Genomic DNA, 23267 nt, shown 5'->3' on the forward strand with positions numbered 1-23267 from the left:
GGGGGGGGGGGGGGGGGTAAACGACAGGCTATACCAGGGGTACTCCACTCTTAGCCTACGAGGTCCGGAGCCTGTTGGTTTGCTGTTCTACCTGATAATGAATTGCACACACCTAGTGTCCACAGTGTCAGGACTATCATACTCTGGAAAAATATACACCGTGTACACATTTTAATATGATGATTAACAAAAAAATTGCATTTTAAAATCATACATTATATTTCGAACAACAAAAATTCAACAGCTAAAATTAAACCCAGGTCATTGATGATGGGCAGCAGGTAGCCTAGCGGTTAGAGTATTGGGCCAGTGACCTAAAAGGTTGCTGGTTTGAATCCCTGAGCCAACAAGGGTAAGTTGCTCCGGATAAGAGCGTCTGCTAAATTACTAAAATGTAAAAAAGAAAAGTGTTGGTACATGTGAAGCATTGACTCACTTATGAAAGCATGTCTCCTACGTTTCTGTTTTCCAGAGTGGTTTGCAGGTAGAATTACGCCCTGAACCGTTCCGTACTGTCCAAAGGCCTTGCAGAGGTCCTCTTCACAGAGTCCGGCAGTCTTGGCATGTAGCCTCGCTCCAACATTGGCTTCGGCTGCTATCTCTGCTAGCATAGTTTTCGCTTTGAGCAGAGTGCCATTGACTTCAGCTGAGAGCTCTGCTATCTTAGCAAATTTAGCTTTAGCATGTAGCCCAGGTCCATTCGCTTCAGCTAGCTTAGCTTTAGCATTTAGTAAAGTTCCATTGACTTTCTCTAAGAGCCCTGAATGGTTCGCTTTGGCGTGTAGCCTAGCTCTATTGACCTTAGCTGGGAGTGCTGCTATGTTAGCATTTAGCCCAGTGCCATTGACTTTAGCTGCTGCGTTAGCATTTAGCCCAGTCTCATTGACTTCAGTTGCTGCGTTAGCATTTAGCCCAGTCCCATTGACTTTGGCTGCAAGCCGTGCTGTTTTAGCATTAGCCTTTAGCCCTGCGGCGTAGATGACGTTAGCACTTAGCAGGTCATCCTGCAGGCAACTCAGGAAGACGTCCAGATCCAGCATGGACTCCTTTACAGGTCTCTGGACCTGACAGGTAGGAGAGAGATGTAACACACATTAGATTTACATTTAGAAAGAGCATGAGCAACAAGACCAAAGGGGTGAATTACTGGAAGCAAAGGTCAGAGGGAGAAATTACAACGAGTATATGAAAAAAGGACAGAGTGGGAGAAAGAGAGTGGGGAGACAAAGTGTGAAAGAGACAGACAGAGAGGCAGGGCAGAAAGCGATAGAGATTGAGAGAGACAGAAAGTGAAAAAAGAGGCAGAAAAACCAGACAGATACATAGAGAGGGGGTTAGGAGAGAGAAACAGACAGAGTAAGAGAGGTAGATAAACAGAAAACGAGAGCGGGACAGATCCAGACCTTGAGGATGTGTCGGGTGTGTAGCAGTGTTCCGTTGAGCATCTCTACAGCCAGCACAGCTCCCTCCAGCAGCTCAAACTCTACCTCTGCATGCACCTGCCGAGTCATCACAGGGTCAAAGGTCAAACTCACATTTATGAGGCACATATACTCATAGGAAAGTAGTCTTGATTACTGGTCACCAACTCTGGACCTCATCAAGACTTTGATTAGTGGAATCAGGTGTTCGTGCTGGTCCGATGAAGCGGATGCTAAGCTACTGTTTCACTAGCACAGACTGGAATATGTTCCAGGATTCATCCATAAACATTGGAGTTTAGCACATCAGTCACTGGCTTCGTTAATAAGTGCATCGACGACGTCATCGCCACAGTGACCATAAGTACGTACCCCAACCAGAAGCCATGGATTCTAGGCAACATCTGCATTGAGCTGAAGGCTTATAAGAAATGCCGCTACGACATCCGACAAGCCATCAAACAGGCAAAGCATCAATACAGGACTAAGATCGAATCCTCTACGCCGGCTCTGATGCTTGAGGGAAGTGACAGGGCTTGCAAACTATCACAGATTACAAAGCCAAACCCAGCCACGAGCTGCCCAGCGACGCAAGCTTACCAGACAAGCTAAATTTGCTTCTATGCCCACTGAGGCAAGCAACACTGAACCATGCATGAGCGCACCAGCTGTTCCGGACAACTGTGTGATCACGCTCTCTGTAGCTGATGCGAGTAAGACCTTTTTAAATAGGTTAACATTCGCAGGGCCAGACGGAATACCAGGACGCATACTCAGAGCAAGCGCTGACCATCTGGCAAGTGTCTTTACTGACATTTTCAACCTAACCCTGTCTGTAATACCAACTTGTTTCAAGCCGATCACCATTGTCCCCGTGCCCAAAACCTCTCAGGCAACCTGCCTAAATGACTATCGCTCAGTATCACTCACATGTATAGCCATGAAATGCTTTGAAAGGCTGGTCATTGCTCACATCAACACCATCATCCCAGACACCCTGGACGCACTCCAATTCACATACCCAACAGATACACAGATGACTCAATCTCTATTGCACTCCACACTGCCCTCACCCATCTGGACAAAAGGATTACCTACCGGTACGTAAGAATGCTGTCCATTGAGAATGCTGTCCACTCAGCATTCAACACCATAGTCACCTCCAAACTCATCAACAAGCTCAGGACCCTGGGACTAAACACCTTCCTCTGCAACTGAATCTGAACTTCCTGATGGGCCGGCTCCAGGCGTTAAGGGTAGGCAACAACACATCCGCCATGCTGACCATCAACATGGGCCGCTCGGGTATGTGCTTAGTTCCATCATGTATTCATTGTTCACCCACGACTGTGTGGCCGCGCACGAGTCCAACACCATCATCAAATTTACCTGATGACACAACAGTAGTAGTAGGACTGATCACCGACGATGAACAAGCCTATAGGGAGGAGACCCGAGGCCTGGCCATGTGGTGCCAGGACAACAACCTCTCCCTCAACGTCAGAAAGGCAAAGGAGCTGATCGTGGACTACAGGAAACGGAGGGGTGAGCATGCCTCCATCCACATCAATGGGGCTGTAGTGGAGCGGGTCGAGAACTTCCAAGTTCCTCAGTATCCACATTACTAAGGAATGAACATGGTCCACCCACACAGTTGTGACGATGGCACAACAGCGCCTCTTCCCCCTCAGGAGGCGGAGAAGATTTGGCAAGGGCCCTCAGATCCTCAAAGTTCTACAGCTACACCATCTTGAGCATGTATTGACCCTCTGGGCAGAATAAACTTGGTTTGAGCTTTCATATTGTCCATTGAGTTTTAGCTCTGAAAATTAGAACCTAACAGCACACACTCTCACATACTCACACCCCAGCACACACTACATACACCCAGACACACACACTCACACCCCAGCACACACTACATACACCCAGACACACACACTCACACCCCAGCACACACTACATACACCCAGACACACACTCTCACACCCCAGCACACACTACATACACCCAGACACACACTCTCATACACACACCCACACCCCAGCACACTACATACGCCCAGACACACACCCCAGCACACACTACATACGCCCAGACACACACTCATACACACACCCACACCCCAGCACACACTACATACACACACCCACACCCCAGCACACACTACATACACTCTCACACACACACTACATACGCCCAGACACACACTCTCACACACACACCCACACCCCAGCACACACTACATACGCCCAGACACACACACACTCACACCCCAGCACACACTACATACGCCCAGACACACACACCCACACCCCAGCACACACTACATACGCCCAGACACACACACCCACACCCCAGCACACACTACATACGCCCACACACACAAACCCACACCCCAGCACACACTACATACGCTCTCACACACACACTCTCACACACACACTACATAAGCCCAGACACCCACACCCCAGCACACACTACATACGCCCAGACACACACACACCCACACCCCAGCACACACTACATACGCCCAGACACACACACACCCACACCCCAGCACACACTACATACGCCCAGACACACACACACCCACACCCCAGCACACACTACATACGCCCAGACACACACACCCACACCCCAGCACACACTACATACGCCCAGACACACACATACCCACACCCCAGCACACACTACATACGCCCAGACACACACACCCACACCCCAGCACACACTACATACGCCCAGACACACACACCCCAGCACACACTACATACGCCCAGACACACACACCCCAGCACACACTACATACGCCCAGACACACACACCCACACCCCAGCACACACTACATACGCCCAGACACACACACCCACCCCAGCACACACTACATACGCCCAGACACACACACCCACCCCCAGCACACACTACATACGCCCAGACACACACACCCACACCCCAGCACACACTACAGACACACACACCCACACCCCAGCACACACTACAGACACACACACCCACACCCCAGCACACACTACAGACACACACACCCACACCCCAGCACACACTACAGACACACACCCACCCACACCCCAGCACACACTACAGACACACACACCCACCCACACCCCAGCACACACTACAGACACACACACCCACCCACACCCCAGCACACACTACAGACACACACACCCACCCACACCCCAGCACACACTACAGACACACACCCACCCACACCCCAGCACACACTACAAACACACACCCACCCACACCCCAGCACACACTACAGACACACACCCACCCACACCCCAGCACACACTACAGACACACACCCACCCACACCCCAGCACACACTACAGACACACACCCACCCACACCCCAGCACACACTACAGACACACACACACCCACCCACACCCCAGCACACACTACAGACGCACACACACCCACCCACACCCCAGCACACACTACAGACGCACACCCACCCACCCACACCCCAGCACACACTACAGACGCACACCCACCCACCCACACCCCAGCACACACTACAGACGCACACCCACCCACCCACACCCCAGCACACACTACAGACGCACACCCACCCACCCACACCCCAGCACACACTACAGACGCACACCCACCCACCCACACCCCAGCACACACTACAGACGCGCACACACACCCACCCACACCCCAGCACACACTACAGACGCGCACACACACCCACCCACCCCCCAGCACACACTACAGACGCGCACACACACCCACCCACACCCCAGCACACACTACAGACGCGCACACACACCCACCCACACCCCAGCACACACTACAGACGCGCACACACACCCACACACACCCCAGCACACACTACAGACGCACACACACCCACACACACCCCAGCACACACTACAGACGCACACACACCCACACACACCCCAGCACACACTACAGACGCACACACACCCACCCACACCCCAGCACACACTACAGACGCACACACACCCACCCACACCCCAGCACACACTACAGACGCACAGACACCCACCCACACCCCAGCACACACTACAGACGCCCAGACACACACCCACACCCCAGCACACACTACAGACGCCCAGACACACACCCACACCCCAGCACACACTACATACGCCCAGACACACACCCACACGCCCAGCACACACCACACACCCCAGCACACACTACACACGCCCAGACACACACCCACACCCCAGCACACACTACACAGGCCCAGACACACACCCACACCCCAGCACACACTACACACGCCCAGACACACACCCACACCCCAGCACACACTACACACGCCCAGACACACACCCACACCCCAGCACACACTACACACGCCCAGACACACACCCACACCCCAGCACACACTACACACGCCCAGACACACACACCCCCACACCCCAGCACACACTACACACGCCCAGACACACACACGCCCACACCCACACCCCAGCACACACTACACACGCCCAGACACACACACGCCCACACCCACACCCCAGCACACACTACACACGCCCAGACACACACACGCCCACACCCCAGCACACACTACACACGCCCAGACACACACACACGCCCACACCCCAGCACACACTACACACGCCCAGACACACACACACGCCCACACCCCAGCACACACTACACACGCCCAGACACACACACACGCCCACACCCCAGCACACACTACACACGCCCAGACACACACACAAGCCCACACCCCAGCACAGACTACACACGCCCAGACACACACACGCTCACACCCCAGCACACACTACACACGCCCAGACACACGCCCACGCACCCCAGCACACACTACACACGCCCAGACACAAGCCCACACCCCAGCACACACTACACACGCCCAGACACACGCCCACACCCCAGCACACACTACACACGCCCAGACACACGCCCACACCCCAGCACACACTACACACGCCCAGACACACGCCCACACCCCAGCACACACTACACACGCCCAGACACACGCCCACACCCCAGCACACACTACACACGCCCAGACACACGCCCACACCCCAGCACACACTACACACGCCCAGACACACGCCCACACCCCAGCACACACTACACACGCCCAGACACACGCCCACACCCCAGCACACACTACACACGCCCAGACACACGCCCACACCCCAGCACACACTACACACGCCCAGACACACGCCCACACCCCAGCACACACTACACACGCCCAGACACACGCCCACACCCCAGCACACACTACACACGCCCAGACACACGCCCACACCCCAGCACACACTACACACGCCCAGACACACGCCCACACCCCAGCACACTACACACGCCCAGACACACGCCCACACCCCAGCACACACTACACACGCCCAGACACACGCCCACACCCCAGCACACACTACACACGCCCAGACACACGCCCACACCCCAGCACACACTACACACGCCCAGACACACGCCCACACCCCAGCACACACTACACACGCCCAGACACACGCCCACACCCCAGCACACACTACACACGCCCAGAGACACGCCCACACCCCAGCACACACTACACACGCCCAGACACACGCCCACACCCCAGCACACACTACACACGCCCACACCCCAGCACACACTACACACGCCCAGACACACGCCCACACCCCAGCACACACTACACACGCCCAGACACACGCCCACACCCCAGCACACACTACACACGCCCAGACACACGCCCACACCCCAGCACGCACTACACACGCCCAGACACACGCCCACACCCCAGCACGCACTACACACGCCCAGACACACGCCCACACCCCAGCACGCACTACACACGCCCAGACACACGCCCACACCCCAGCACGCACTACACACGCCCAGACACACGCCCACACCCCAGCACGCACTACACACGCCCAGACACACGCCCACACCCCAGCACGCACTACACACGCCCAGACACACGCCCACACCCCAGCACGCACTACACACGCCCAGACACACGCCCACACCCCAGCACGCACTACACACGCCCAGACACACGCCCACACCCCAGCACGCACTACACACGCCCAGACACACGCCCACACCCCAGCACGCACTACACACGCCCAGACACACGCCCACACCCCAGCACGCACTACACACGCCCAGACACACGCCCACACCCCAGCACGCACTACACACGCCCAGACACACGCCCACACCCCAGCACGCACTACACACGCCCAGACACACGCCCACACCCCAGCACGCACTACACACGCCCAGACACACGCCCACACCCCAGCACGCACTACACACGCCCAGACACACGCCCACACCCCAGCACACACGCCCAGACACACGCCCACACCCCAGCACACACTACACACACCCAGACACACGCCCACACCCCAGCACACACTACACACGCCCAGACACACGCCCACACCCCAGCACACACTACACACGCCCAGACACACGCCCACACCCCAGCACACACGCCCAGACACACGCCCACACCCCAGCACACACGCCCAGACACACGCCCACACCCCAGCACACACTACACACGCCCAGACACACGCCCACACCCCAGCACGCACTACACACGCCCAGACACACGCCCACACCCCAGCACACACGCCCAGACACACGCCCACACCCCAGCACACACGCCCAGACACACGCCCACACCCCAGCACACACGCCCAGACACACGCCCACACCCCAGCACACACGCCCAGACACACGCCCACACCCCAGCACACACGCCCAGACACACGCCCAGACACACCGCCCACACCCCAGCACACACGCCCAGACACACGCCCACACCCCAGCACGCACTACACACGCCCAGACACACGCCCACACCCCAGCACGCACTACACACGCCCAGACACACGCCCACACCCCAGCACGCACTACACACGCCCAGACACACGCCCACACCCCAGCACGCACTACACACGCCCAGACACACGCCCACACCCCAGCACGCACTACACACGCCCAGACACACGCCCACACCCCAGCACACACTACACACGCCCAGACACACGCCCACACCCCAGCACACACTACACACGCCCAGACACACGCCCACACCCCAGCACACACTACACACGCCCAGACACACGCCCACACCCCAGCACACACTACACACGCCCAGACACACGCCCACACCCCAGCACGCACTACACACGCCCAGACACACGCCCACACCCCAGCACGCACTACACACGCCCAGACACACGCCCACACCCCAGCACACACGCCCAGACACACGCCCACACCCCAGCACACACGCCCAGACACACGCCCACACCCCAGACACACTACACACGCCCAGACACACGCCCACACCCCAGACACACTACACACGCCCAGACACACGCCCACACCCCAGCACACACTACACACGCCCAGACACACGCCCACACCCCAGCACACACTACACACGCCCAGACACACGCCCACACCCCAGCACACACTACACACGCCCAGACACACGCCCACACCCCAGCACACACTACACACGCCCAGACACACGCCCACACCCCAGCACACACTACACACGCCCAGACACACGCCCACACCCCAGCACACACTACACACGCCCACACCCCAGCACACACTACACACGCCCAGACACACGCCCACACCCCAGCACGCACTACACACGCCCAGACACACGCCCACACCCCAGCACGCACTACACACGCCCAGACACACGCCCACACCCCAGCACACACTACACACGCCCAGACACACGCCCACACCCCAGCACGCACTACACACGCCCAGACACACGCCCACACCCCAGCACGCACTACACACGCCCAGACACACACCCACACCCCAGCACGCACTACACACGCCCAGACACACGCCCACACCCCAGCACGCACTACACACGCCCAGACACACGCCCACACCCCAGCACGCACTACACACGCCCAGACACACGCCCACACCCCAGCACGCACTACACACGCCCAGACACACGCCCACACCCCAGCACGCACTACATACGCCCAGACACACGCCCACACCCCAGCACGCACTACATACGCCCAGACACACACACACGCCCACACCCCAGCACGCACTACATACGCCCAGACACACACACACGCCCACACCCCAGCACGCACTACATACGCCCAGACACACACACACGCCCACACCCCAGCACGCACTACATACGCCCAGACACACACACACGCCCACACCCCAGCACGCACTACATACGCCCAGACACACACACACGCCCACACCCCAGCACGCACTACATACGCCCCAGACACACACACACGCCCATACCCCAGCACACACTACATACGCCCAGACACACACACACACACCCCAGCACACACTACATACGCCCAGACACACACACACGCACACACTACATACGCCCAGACACACACACACACCCACACCCCAGCACACACTACATACGCCCAGACACACGCACACACCCACACCCCAGCACACACTACATACGCCCAGACACACGCACCCCAGCACACACTACATACGCCCAGACACACACACACACCCATACCCCAGCACACACTACATACGCCCAGACACACACACACACACCCCAGCACACACTACATACGCCCAGACACACACACACACACTACATACGCCCAGACACACACACACACCCACACCCCAGCACACACTACATACGCCCAGACACACGCACACACCCACACCCCAGCACACACTACATACGCCCAGACACACGCCCACACCCCAGCACACACTACATACGCCCAGACACACACACACCCACACCCCAGCACACACTACAAACGCCCAGACACACACACACACACCCACACCCCAGCACACACTACATACGCCCAGACACACACACACACCCACACCCCAGCACACACTACATACGCCCAGACACACACCCACACCCCAGCACACACTACATACGCCCAGACACACACGCACACACACCCACACCCCAGCACACACTACATACGCCCAGACACACACACACACACACACACCCACACTACATACGCCCAGACACACACACACACACCCACACTACATACGCCCAGACACACACACACACACACCCCAGCACACACTACATACGCCCAGACACACACTCACACACCCACACCCCAGCACACACTACATACGCCCAGACACACACACACACCCACACCCCAGCACACACTACATACGCCCAGACACACACACACACACCCACACCCCAGCACACACTACATACGCCCAGACACACACACTCACACCCCAGCACACACTACATACGCCCACACACACCCCAGCACACACTACATACGCCCAGACACACACACACACCCACACCCCAGCACACACTACATACGCCCAGACACACACACACTCACACCCCAGCACACACTACATACGCCCGCACACACTATAAACCCACCCACACCCCAGCACACACTACATACGCCCAGACACACACTCTCACACACCCCAGCACACACTACATACGCCCAGACACACACTCTCACACACCCCAGCACACACTACATACGCCCAGACACACACAACATGCATGCTGATGCCACGCACACTTTTCATACTCACCACATATGCTGCTGCTACTGTCTTATCTGTCCTGTTGCCTAGTTACCTTACCACTACTATATGTACATATCTACCTCCATTACCTCATACCCCTGCACATCCACTCGCTACTCGTACTCCCTATATATAGCCATGTTATGTTTAAGCAATAAGGCCCGAGGGGGTGTGGTGTATATGGCCAATATACCACGGCTAAGGGCTGTTCTTAGATACAGTCCTTAGCCGTGGTATATTGGCCATATACACCACACCCCCGAGGTGCCTTATTGTTATTATAAAACTGGTTGCCAATGTAATTAGAAGGGTAAAACTAAATGTTTTGTCATACGGTTTGATATACCACGGTTTACAGCCAATCAGCATTCAGGGCTCGGACCACCCAGTTTTATAATATTCGTTATTCACTGAGTATTTATTCCTTCTGTCACTTTCTATATATGTTTACTTTATTAATTTGACCATTTAAAAAAAAAAAAAAAACAAGCACACATAAAACTTAAGCCATACATGAATAAAATCATGGAGGGTAGCACAAAGTCTGGGACTTATTTCCATTGTGGTCCTCTTGAGACAAGATGGCTAGACAAGATCCAACAGTATGGCAGAGAAATAATACAACAGAAACAGAGAAGAACATTATCTCATCATTCCAGTTACATCATAGGGGTTGTTCATATGGGCACAGAAGACATCATATTTTTACTTTATTTTTAAAGCTGCCCAGAGAGGACGTTGTTTTTATGGGCAGAGGCAACTCATTCCATTCTGAGGCTCCAGTATACAAGAAAGTACCTTTCCTAGCATTACTCCTGAACCTGTATAAGCACACATCAGCAACACCTGATCTGGTGCTGTGATTGTGTGCATCCCTAACACGAGGAAAGTAATCACTTAGATATCTGGGTGCAGGACCATAAATACTCCAGTAAACCAAACCTAGTCTAATCTAGGATCATATAACATGTTTATTGTTAACTCTGCGCTGTTGGAAAAGAACCTATAAGTCAGCATTTCACTATTAGTCTACACCTGTTGTTTACAAAGCATGTGACAAATAACATGTGATTTGGATGGATCAAAAGCCTGTACCCATTGGAGATCCCTGGGCCAGTACTCATAAAGCCTCTCTGAGAAGGAGTGCTGATCTAGGATCAGCTTTGCCTTTTAGGTTGTAATGAATGGACAAGGGGGACCTGATCCTGGATCAGCACTACTGTGAGACGCTTTATGGCTTCTTATATTTGGTCACGTACCCGCTGAGTAGCATTCAGCAGCCTGACAGCCTGTACGTTTCCACAGCTCCTGAACAGCCTCCTCACATCCCTCTCTGTGTAGTCGCTAGGCAACGGCCCTGCAAACACCACACACATCTCTCTTAGACGCTGAGACATCTGGAACACACGACATGACACGCACGACACACACATACAAAGTTCATTTAGACAGATATGAAATCAACATGTAGACAGTTAGCGCCCCCTATTGGAATATAAAGTCATTACAGCTGACAGGACTAGTTCAGTATACAGTAGCCCCCCCTATTGGAATATAAAGTCATATGATAGCCAGAGAGGTAGACAGATTCATACCATGTGGTAGTGATACACATGGTAGACAGAGAGGTAGACAGATTCATACCGTGTGGTAGTGATTAGAGGTCGACCGATTATGATTTTTCAACGCCGATACCGATTATTGGAGGACCAAAAACGGCCGATACCGATTATTGGAGGACCAAAAACGGCCGATACCGATTATTGGAGGACCAAAAACAGCCGATACCGATTATTGGAGGACCAAAAACAGCCGATACCGATTATTGGAGGACCAAAAACAGCCGATACCGATTAATCGGCCGTTTGTTTTTTTTTTGTAATAATGACAATTACAACAATACTGAATGAAATGAACACTTATTTTAACTGAATATAATACATCAAAATCTATTTAGTTTCATAAATAATGAAACATATTCAATTTGGTTTAAATGCCAAAGCAAAGTGTTGGAGAAGAAAGTAAAAGTGCATTATGTGCCATGTAAAAAAAGCTAACGTTTAAATTCCTTGCTCAGAACATGAGAACATATATAAGCTGGTGGTTCCTTTGAACATGAGTCTTCAATATTCCCAGGTAAGAAGTTTTAGGTTGTAGTTATTATAGGACTATTTCTCTCTATACCATTTGTATTTCATATACCTTTGACTATTGGATGTTCTAATAGGTACTTTAGTATTGCCAGCATAATCTCGGGAGTTGATAGGTTTGAAGTCATAAACAGCCCAATGCTTGAAGCATTGCGAAGAGCTGCTGGCAAACGCAGTAATGTGCTGTTTGAATGAATGCTTACGAGCCTGCTGCTGCCTACCACCACTCAGTCAGACTGCTCTATCAAATCATAGACTTAATTATAATATAGTAACACACAAATACGAGCCTTAGGTCATTAATATGGTCAAATCCGGAAACTATCATCTCGAAAACAAAACGTTTTTCCTGTCGGTGAAATACGGAACCGTTCCGTATTTTATCTAACGGGTGGCATCCATAAGTCTAAATATTGCTGTTACATTGTACAACCTTCAATGTTATCTCATAATTATGTAAAATTCTGGCAAATTAGTTCGCAACGAGCCAGGCGGCCCAAATTGTTGCATATACCCTGACTCTGCGTGCAATGAACGCAAGAAGTGACAATTTCCCTAGTTTAATATTGCCTGCTAACATTAATTTCTTTTAACTAAATATGCAGCTTTCAAAAAATACACTTCTGTGTACTGATATTAAGAAAGGCTTTGATGTTTATGGCTAGGTACATTCGTGCAACGATTGTGCTTTTTTCGCAAATGCGCTTTTGTTAAATCATCCCCCGTTTGGCGAAGTTGGCCGTCTTTGTTAGGAAGAAATAGTCTTCACACAGTTCGCAACGAGCCAGGCGGCCCAAACTGCTGTATATACCCTGACTCTGTTGCAGAGGTGACACACTTTCCCTAGTTAAAAGAAATGAATGTTACCAGGCAATATTAAAAAAAATATGCAGGTTTAAAAATATATAGTTGTGTATTGATTTTAAGAAAGGCGTTGATGTTTATGGTTAGCTACACATTGGTGCAACGACAGTGCTTTTTTTCGCGAATGCGCTTGTTAAATCACCCATTTGGCGAAGTAGGCTGTGATTCAATGAGAAATTAACAGGCACCGCATCGATTATATGCAACGCAGGACAAGCTAGATAAACTAGTAATATCATCAACCATGTGTGGTTAACTAGTGATTATGTTAAGATTGATTGTTTTTTATAAGATAAGTTTAATGCTTGCTAGCACCTTACCTTGGCTCCTTGCTGCACTCGCATAACAGGTAGTCAGCCTGCCAAGCAGTCTCCTCGTGGAGTGCAATGTAATCGGCCATAATCGGAGTCCCAAAATGCAGATTACCGATTGTTATGAAAACTTGAAATCGGCCATAATTAATCGGCCATTCCGATTAATCGGTCGACCTCTAGTAGTGATATGATAGCCAGAGAGGTAGACAGATTCATACCGTGTGGTAGTGCTGGTCAGTAGAGATCATAGACATCAGATGGTCAGAGAAGGAAGACAACTGGACAACGCTGAACGAGTGAGACTCTAGTCCTCTTTTAAAGGAAGACAGGACCTGGAGGAGAGAATGAGGGATAGTTAGGGTGGAGGGTTTAGGAGGTAGGGTGGGAGGTTCGGAGGGTTTAGGAGGTAGGAGAGGGTAGGTTTGGAGGGTTAGGAGGTAGGGTGGAGGGTTGGAGGTAGGGTGGAGGGTTGGAGGTAGGGTGGAAGGTAGAAGGGTTAGGAGGTAGGGTGGAGTTTAGGAGGGAGTGTTAGGAGGGTTAGGAGGTAGGGTGGAGGGTACTTTTCATACTGGTCCCCAGTGGGAATTGAACCCACAACCCTGGCATTGCATGAGCCATGCTCTACCAACTGAGCCCCATGGAACCCCCTGACCCATCACACGTCTCACCTCTCTGTCTGAGCTGTGCCACTGCTGATTGGATAGATCCAGGGTGATGTCAGCACGCTTCCCTATAACCACGGCTGATTGGCCAGAACTCTTCAGGGCCTGGGCAAACCTGAGAGAGACAGCTATAGTAGTGTTGTTACTACAAGAGGAAAAGGAGAGCCACACTCTAGGAGCTCAGATGCAATCATTTATTAACCATTTCCACAGACAAGCTGTCTTCATCACCCTTTTCCAGGTGTTCTACTCTGCTAGCCAGCACCTCTCCTAAACAGGTGTTCTACTCCCCTAGCCAGCACCTCTCCTAAACAGGTGTTCTACTCTGCTAGCCAGCACCTCTCCTAAACAGGTGTTCTACTCTGCTAGCCAGCACCTCTCCTAAACAGGTGTTCTACTCCCCTAGCCAGCACCTCTCCTAAACAGGTGTTCTACTCTGCTAGCCAGCACCTCTCCTAAACAGGTGTTCTACTCTGCTAGCCAGCACCTCTCCTAAACAGGTGTTCTACTCTGCTAGCCAGCACCTCTCCTAAACAGGTGTTCTACTCTGCTAGCCAGCACCTCTCCTAAACAGGTGTTCTACTCCGCTAGCCAGCACCTCTCCTAAACAGGTGTTCTACTCTGCTAGCCAGCACCTCTCCTAAACAGGTGTTCTACTCTGCTAGCCAGCACCTCTCCTAAACAGGTGTTCTACTCTGCTAGCCAGCACCTCTCCTAAACAGGTGTTCTACTCCCCTAGCCAGCGCCTCTCCTAAACAGGTGTTCTACTCCCCTAGCCAGCGCCTCTCCTAAACAGGTGTTCTACTCCCCTAGCCAGCGCCTCTCCTAAACAGGTGTTCTACTCCCCTAGCCAGCACCTCTCCTAAACAGGTGTTCTACTCCCCTAGCCAGCACCTATCCTAAACAGGTGTTCTACTCTGCTAGCCAGCACCTCTCCTAAACAGGTGTTCTACTCCCCTAGCCAGCACCTCTCCTAAACAGGTGTTCTACTCTGCTAGCCAGCACCTCTCCTAAACAGGTGTTCTACTCTGCTAGCCAGCACCTCTCCTAAACAGGTGTTCTACTCTGCTAGCCAGCACCTCACCTAAACAGGTGTTCTACTCTGCTAGCCAGCACCTCTCCTAAACAGGTGTTCTACTCTGCTAGCCAGCACCTCTCCTAAACAGGTGTTCTACTCCGCTAGCCAGCACCTCTCCTAAACAGGTGTTCTACTCTGCTAGCCAGCACCTCTCCTAAACAGGTGTTCTACTCTGCTAGCCAGCACCTCTCCTAAACAGGTGTTCTACTCCCCTAGCCAGCGCCTCTCCTAAACAGGTGTTCTACTCCCCTAGCCAGCGCCTCTCCTAAACAGGTGTTCTACTCCCCTAGCCAGCGCCTCTCCTAAACAGGTGTTCTACTCCCCTAGCCAGCACCTCTCCTAAACAGGTGTTCTACTCCCCTAGCCAGCACCTATCCTAAACAGGTTTTCTACTCTGCTAGCCAGCACCTCTCCTAAACAGGTGTTCTACTCTGCTAGCCAGCACCTCTCCTAAACAGGTGTTCTACTCCCCTAGCCAGCGCCTCTCCTAAACAGGTGTTCTACTCCGCTAGCCAGCACCTCTCCTAAACAGGTGTTCTACTCTGCTAGCCAGCACCTCTCCTAAACAGGTGTTCTACTCTGCTAGCCAGCACCTCTCCTAAACAGGTGTTCTACTCTGCTAGCCAGCACCTCTCCTAAACAGGTGTTCTACTCCCCTAGCCAGCACCTCTCCTAAACAGGTGTTCTACTCTGCTAGCCAGCACCTCTCCTAAACAGGTGTTCTACTCCCCTAGCCAGCACCTATCCTAAACAGGTGTTCTACTCCCCTAGCCAGCACCTCTCCTAAACAGGTGTTCTACTCTGCTAGCCAGCACCTCTCCTAAACAGGTGTTCTACTCCCCTAGCCAGCACCTCTCCTAAACAGGTGTTCTACTCCGCTAGCCAGCACCTCTCCTAAACAGGTGTTCTACTCCCCTAGCCAGCACCTCTCCTAAACAGGTGTTCTACTCTGCTAGCCAGCACCTCTCCTAAACAGGTGTTCTACTCTGCTAGCCAGCACCTCTCCTAAACAGGTGTTCTACTCTGCTAGCCAGCACCTCTCCTAAACAGGTGTTCTACTCTGCTAGCCAGCACCTCTCCTAAACAGGTGTTCTACTCCCCTAGCCAGCACCTCTCCTAAACAGGTGTTCTACTCTGCTAGCCAGCACCTCTCCTAAACAGGTGTTCTACTCCCCTAGCCAGCACCTATCCTAAACAGGTGTTCTACTCCCCTAGCCAGCACCTCTCCTAAACAGGTGTTCTACTCTGCTAGCCAGCACCTCTCCTAAACAGGTGTTCTACTCCCCTAGCCAGCACCTCTCCTAAACAGGTGTTCTACTCCGCTAGCCAGCACCTCTCCTAAACAGGTGTTCTACTCCCCTAGCCAGCACCTCTCCTAAACAGGTGTTCTACTCTGCTAGCCAGCACCTCTCCTAAACAGGTGTTCTACTCCGCTAGCCAGCACCTCTCCTAAACAGGTGTTCTACTCCGCTAGCCAGCACCTCTCCTAAACAGGTGTTCTACTCTGCTAGCCAGCACCTCTCCTAAACAGGTGTTCTACTCTGCTAGCCAGCACCTCTCCTAAACAGGTGTTCTACTCTGCTAGCCAGCACCTCTCCTAAACAGGTGTTCTACTCTGCTAGCCAGCACCTCTCCTAAACAGGTGTTCTACTCTGCTAGCCAGCACCTCTCCTAAACAGGTGTTCTACTCTGCTAGCCAGCACCTCTCCTAAACAGGTGTTCTACTCCCCTAGCCAGCACCTCTCCTAAACAGGTGTTCTACTCCCCTAGCCAGCACCTCTCCTAAACAGGTGTTCTACTCCCCTAGCCAGCACCTCTCCTAAACAGGTGTTCTACTCCGCTAGCCAGCACCTCTCCTAAACAGGTGTTCTACTCCGCTAGCCAGCACCTCTCCTAAACAGGTGTTCTACTCCCCTAGCCAGCACCTCTCCTAAACAGGTGTTCTACTCTGCTAGCCAGCACCTCTCCTAAACAGGTGTTCTACTCTGCTAGCCAGCACCTCTCCTAAACAGGTGTTCTACTCTGCTAGCCAGCACCTCTCCTAAACAGGTGTTCTACTCTGCTAGCCAGCACCTCTCCTAAACAGGTGTTCTACTCTGCTAGCCAGCACCTCTCCTAAACAGGTGTTCTACTCTGCTAGCCAGCACCTCTCCTAAACAGGTGTTCTACTCTGCTAGCCAGCACCTCTCCTAAACAGGTGTTCTACTCTGCTAGCCAGCACCTCTCCTAAACAGGTGTTCTACTCCGCTAGCCAGCGCCTCTCCTAAACAGGTGTTCTACTCCCCTAGCCAGCGCCTCTCCTAAACAGGTGTTCTACTCCGCTAGCCAGCACCTCTCCTAAACAGGTGTTCTACTCCGCTAGCCAGCACCTCTCCTAAACAGGTGTTCTACTCCCCTATCCAGCACCTCTCCTAAACAGGTGTTCTACTCTGCTAGCCAGTGCCTCTCCTAAACAGGTGTTCTACTCTGCTAGCCAGTGCCTCTCCTAAACAGGTGTGTTTCTTTCGCCTCCAGGCTAATACAAGAGGAACCACATATGGAAAAGAGGGGAAGGGTTTGTTGGTCGTACCTGTTGTTGTTGTGTGTAGATGTTTCTCTGTTGACAGGAGGCTGGTACATGGTAGGACTCCCACCCCACAGCTCTTCACAATACAGCTCCACTACCTGATACAGAACACATAGCCTGGGAGTCTGTGTCTGTACCTGTCGTGGTCCAGTGTGTGTGTGGTGTACCTGTCGTGGTCCAGTGTGTGTGTGTCGTGTACCTGTCGTGGTCCAGTGTGTGTGTGTGTGTGGTGTACCTGTCGTGGTCCAGTGTGTGTGTGTGTGTGTGTGTGTGTGGTGTACCTGTCGTGGTCCAGTGTGTGTGTGTGTGTGGTGTACCTGTCGTGGTCCAGTGTGTGTGTGTGTGGTGTACCTGTCGTGGTCCAGTGTGTGTGTGTGTGGTGTACCTGTCGTGGTCCAGTGTGTGTGTGTGTGGTGTACCTGTCGTGGTCCAGTGTGTGTGTGTGTGGTGTACCTGTCGTGGTCCAGTGTGTGTGTGTGTGGTGTACCTGTCGTGGTCCAGTGTGTGTGTGTCGTGTACCTGTCGTGGTCCAGTGTGTGTGTGTCGTGTACCTGTCGTGGTCCAGTGTGTGTGTGTCGTGTACCTGTCGTGGTCCAGTGTGTGTGTGTCGTGTACCTGTCGTGGTCCAGTGTGTGTGTGTCGTGTACCTGTCGTGGTCCAGTGTGTGTGTGTGTGTCGTGTACCTGTCGTGGTCCAGTGTGTATGAAGTACTGGGCCAGTTCCAGGGCAGCCTGGGCGTCCTCTGTGGGGTCATGACCCTTCCTCTCCTCCGTCTGGATCTGCTTCCTGTGGGTCACAAACATAAGAGTTGGATGAAGTTGCCCCTAGACACTGATCTTGGGTCAATTTAGCATTTCCCCCACTAATGGTTAAGGTTAGGGGAGGGGGAAGCTGATCCTAGATTTGTACCTAGGGGAAAATTCACCCCAGAGAAGAAACACAAACATGCTGCAGTTCCTACCTATTATGGAGCGCAGCGGTCAGTTGTGTGTGTGTGTGTGTTGTGAAAATGAACTCACTTGAGCACAGTCTCAGCCAGCACCTTGAGTTTAAACCTCTGTCCAAACTCTCTCCTGTACAGCAGGGAGGTATCAATCACATGGGGGTGGATCAGCTGGGAGGAGACAACACAACAAGTCAGGGCTTAGAGGTCAGGGGTCTTCTGAGACGAGACAACAGGTCACAGATCAGGGGTTTGAGGTCAGGGGTCAGCTGAGACGAGACAACAGGTCACAGATCAGGGGTTTGAGGTTCGGGGTCAGCTGAGGCGAGACAACAGGTCACAGATCAGGGGTTTGAGGTCAGGGGTCAGCTGAGACGAGACAAGTCACAGATCAGGGGTTTGAGGTCAGCTGAGACGAGACAACAGGTCACAGTTCAGGGGTTTTGAGGTCAGGGGTCAGCTGAGACGAGACCAGGTCGAATTCATTAGCGCTCACAGTAGCAAAATGCTTTTCAATGGAAAACACAAAACAAGGGTTTTTTATTTGACAAATTCAGGTAGGTCCCTCCCCGTTTTGGCCCGTTTAGTTCCTAGTGAATATGACCTATGTGTGTATTCCAGATAGAAATGAATAGATCTGACATGATTCCTATTCCACCTGACAGTCATATCTGTTCTACAACATACATTTCTATCTGAATGTTCTGTAATGTTATATTCTCCTGAACAGGCCTCGGGCATTGCTGCTAGCTGCCATTGCAACCACTATCGTCATGACTACATTGGTAAACCACGGCGACTCACGTTCAGGGCCATGAGGTCGTTGTCAAGGGAGTGGCCAACCAGGACCGCGTCCCGGGGCAACACTTTCTTGAGCTTTGATTGGACTTCTCTTAGGGTGGTGGTGATTGGCTGCAGCATTGCACGGGTGATACCAGAGAACCTATCAGGGGAGAGGAGAGGTTACGTACAGATATTGAAAAGCAAACACGCACATACACACGTAAACACACGCACACACTCAGCTTACTGTGTAAGGTAGTTGAGGATGCGGTTGGGAGGTTTGACCAGCTCGTCCAGAACACAGCTCCCTCTGCTGTCTACTAGAGAAATACGCGTCAGCTCGTTGCCCCATTCTGTCAGACACTACACACACACACATACACAACACACAGACACACACAACACACACGTTAGACACCGAGCAATAACTACAGAACAGAAGGTTTCATCTACTGTTAATAAAATCTATGAATGACATGAATATGGGATGTCACAAATGGCACCCTACTCCCTATATAGTACACTACTTTTAACCAGAGCCCTATTCAGTACACTACTTTTAACCAGAGCCCTATGGCACCCTATTCCCTATATAGTACACTACTTTTAACCAGAGCTCTATGGGGCCAGAACATGGTGCCATTTGGGATGCAGTCATGTCCTCACCATCTCACAGTCCAGCCCATAGAGAGGACTACTGTCAGTCACACAGTCATCACTGTCTATACACACAAAGCCCTCACTGCCAGGCATACCTGGAAAACACAGCACAGAGAGACATCAGAGAGAGAGAGGGACCTGTGTGTGTGAGTGTCCAGTGTGTGTGTGAGTGTCCAGTGTGTGTGTCTCACCGCGGACAGGGAAGTGTTTCTTGATCATATCCTCCTGGGTGAGGAGGTATCCAGTCAGCCCTCTGGTCTCCAGACCAAACTTCCTGATCACTGGGTGCCACCGCAGACCTACACACACACAGGTACAAAACACACTCCGGAAATCAATATCCTAACAATTAGACCAAGAGGAAATCCCCCCTTGCACTGAGGGTGGCTGATTTTGAAGTTGCAGACAGGGCTACCCATACATACCTCCCTCTGGCTGAGCACTCTTCTGCTCTCCTAGCGCATCAGCAGGACTATTGTTGACAACTTCACTGCTGAATATTCCAGAAATCACGTTGCCAGGCGATGGAGTATAACTGCGTCTCTGAGGTCAGAGGGTAAAAAAAAAACTGTCACGGTGGAATCTTATGCAATATGACTAACACAGTCTGTGTCCCAGATGTCACCCTGTTCCCTATAGAGTGCACTAATTTACGACCCCTACGCTTCTGGTCAAAAGTAGTGCACTGTGTAGGGAATAGGGTGACATAGGGTCAGGTCAAAAGTAGTGCGCTATAAAAGGGAATAGGGTGCCATTTGGTCCTTGACTTACAGAGGTGTACTTGGTGCGGAGGTGTTTGAAGTGCAGGTAGTGTCTGTAGAAGTGGGCCTGGCTCAGTCCTTCTAGAAGGATCACGCTCACCCCTGATACCTTCCTCTGGTGGTGGAGGCGACACCAACTGAAACAGGTACAAGACAATAACATGTTATCACTTATCAATCCACATACATATCATGTTATTGTTGCAGCAGAATGTTTGGTTCAGTTCCTGTCGTGATGTGACGTCCATCTCTATGGAGTAGTGTTGTTGCCTCGAGAGTCTAGACTCTGAACTAAGATAAGATATGAGGTGTTTTGTTGTTGTAGCTAGCTAGCTAACATACCTGGGTTGTTTCAGCCCACCGGTATTCCCCAGAGCAGCAAACTGAAGCAGTTCCGTCAGATCTTTCAACGTGACCGGTTCCTGGAGACGGTCAAACGGCAGAGAGAGCCGTGGGGGTCGGGAACCGGAACGGTGCTCAGACTCTGGAACTCCGTTAAGTTCTGTCTCTTTCACTTGTTTACTACTCTCTGGTGTTGGGGAAGGTTCCCCATTTCTCTCGAGACAGACTTGTGGATCCATGCTGGATGAAGGAAAGTTGTAGCTCCGAGATCAAGTTCTCATGAACGTCAGCAGCTGTGTTGGTTGGCTAGTTGTTGTGACTCAAACTGGACATGGATCTGAGTGACGAAAGTCAATTATATCATCCTAGGTTTAACTCTGTTTCTCGAAAATATTAAGTTATTTAAGAATAGGACAGTTAGTTGAGCTGGCTAATTTATTAATCCTGCTTTTATGGAACAAACCCTGTATCACCCAATGGAGTTTTCAGAAGATACATCTAACTAGCGATCATATCCTAGCAACAGTCCCAACGGTGACAAAATTCCACTACATTTTCTTTCATAATTGATTTAATAAGTCCTCCTTATGTCGTTGACTTGTCTGTTTTTTACTGGTGATCGAACTCAACACTACTGCATCTCGACTCGGGCGACGAGAAGTGATCATGACTTCTTTATTTACAAAACCACAACAATCATACATAGGCAAACAATAAGTAAATACTTATTTATGTCCATAGTCTACTAACAAGTTACAGTGTGACTAGTGCAAATAAAGATCAATACCTCGTAGTGGGCCAATCTGTTTTGTAAAGTGTTCCGGCTTCGCCTCACAAGTTTCAAGGTTTCCATGCTGCTGATCGATCATCGCTTCCTGCTCGATTGTTTTTCCTTTCAGCCCAAACCAGTCGAGCGCAGCAGAGTATCACAGATGCGACGAGAATTCAAAAAATATCACCGCGAATCCAACACTGCTTTGTTATGAAGTTGTATGCGATATTTTACCTGGTACTTTATTTTTGAAGTCGTACTTCGGTTGTCACATTGTAAACTATTCGTAACGAAGTTGAGTCCGTGGCCTGAGGAAAACGACATGTCTACAAAGAAACTGGCGAAG

General features: G+C 52.0%; 1 protein-coding gene across 3 annotated transcripts; it reads right to left on the reverse strand.

Moving 5' to 3' along the window:
- Nucleotides 1-72: 72 nt before the first annotated feature.
- LOC106564115 (RNA exonuclease 5) lies at nucleotides 73-23044 on the reverse strand. Of its 3 annotated transcripts, XM_045690645.1 has the most exons (17): nucleotides 22937-23044; nucleotides 22150-22486; nucleotides 21818-21944; nucleotides 21472-21589; nucleotides 21238-21345; nucleotides 21053-21141; nucleotides 20634-20749; nucleotides 20408-20546; nucleotides 19680-19774; nucleotides 19344-19446; nucleotides 18664-18758; nucleotides 15023-15131; nucleotides 14573-14686; nucleotides 12286-12423; nucleotides 1404-1499; nucleotides 437-1064; nucleotides 73-143 (listed from the first exon to the last, which is right to left on the reverse strand). In XM_045690645.1, exons 2-17 carry the CDS (start codon nucleotides 22386-22388, stop codon nucleotides 88-90), a joined length of 2370 nt encoding a protein of 789 aa, XP_045546601.1. In that variant the 5' UTR covers nucleotides 22389-22486; nucleotides 22937-23044; the 3' UTR covers nucleotides 73-87. The 3 variants fall into 3 exon arrangements, 2 of the variants coding, with proteins under 2 accessions (XP_045546601.1, XP_045546600.1); XM_045690644.1 differs by lacking the exon at nucleotides 73-143 and having other exon boundaries at nucleotides 155-1064; XR_006757853.1 differs by lacking the exon at nucleotides 73-143 and having other exon boundaries at nucleotides 877-1064; nucleotides 12286-12383.
- Between the last annotated feature and the right edge of the window lie 223 nt (nucleotides 23045-23267).

The sequence above is a fragment of the Salmo salar genome, chromosome ssa12, assembly GCF_905237065.1.
Source record: "Salmo salar chromosome ssa12, Ssal_v3.1, whole genome shotgun sequence".
In the NCBI taxonomy this organism is placed as follows: domain Eukaryota; kingdom Metazoa; phylum Chordata; class Actinopteri; order Salmoniformes; family Salmonidae; genus Salmo; species Salmo salar.

Coding starts and splice junctions, on each gene's coding strand:
- LOC106564115 (XM_045690644.1), bottom strand. CDS start 22,388: ATGGATCCACAAGTCTGTCTCGAGAGAAATGGGGAACCTTCCCCAACA. Junction 21,590..21,817: donor TCCGCACCAAGTACACCTCT/GTAAGTCAAGGA, acceptor CTCTGACCTCAG/AGACGCAGTTATACTCCATC. Junction 21,142..21,237: donor GAAACACTTCCCTGTCCGCG/GTGAGACACACA, acceptor TGTGTTTTCCAG/GTATGCCTGGCAGTGAGGGC.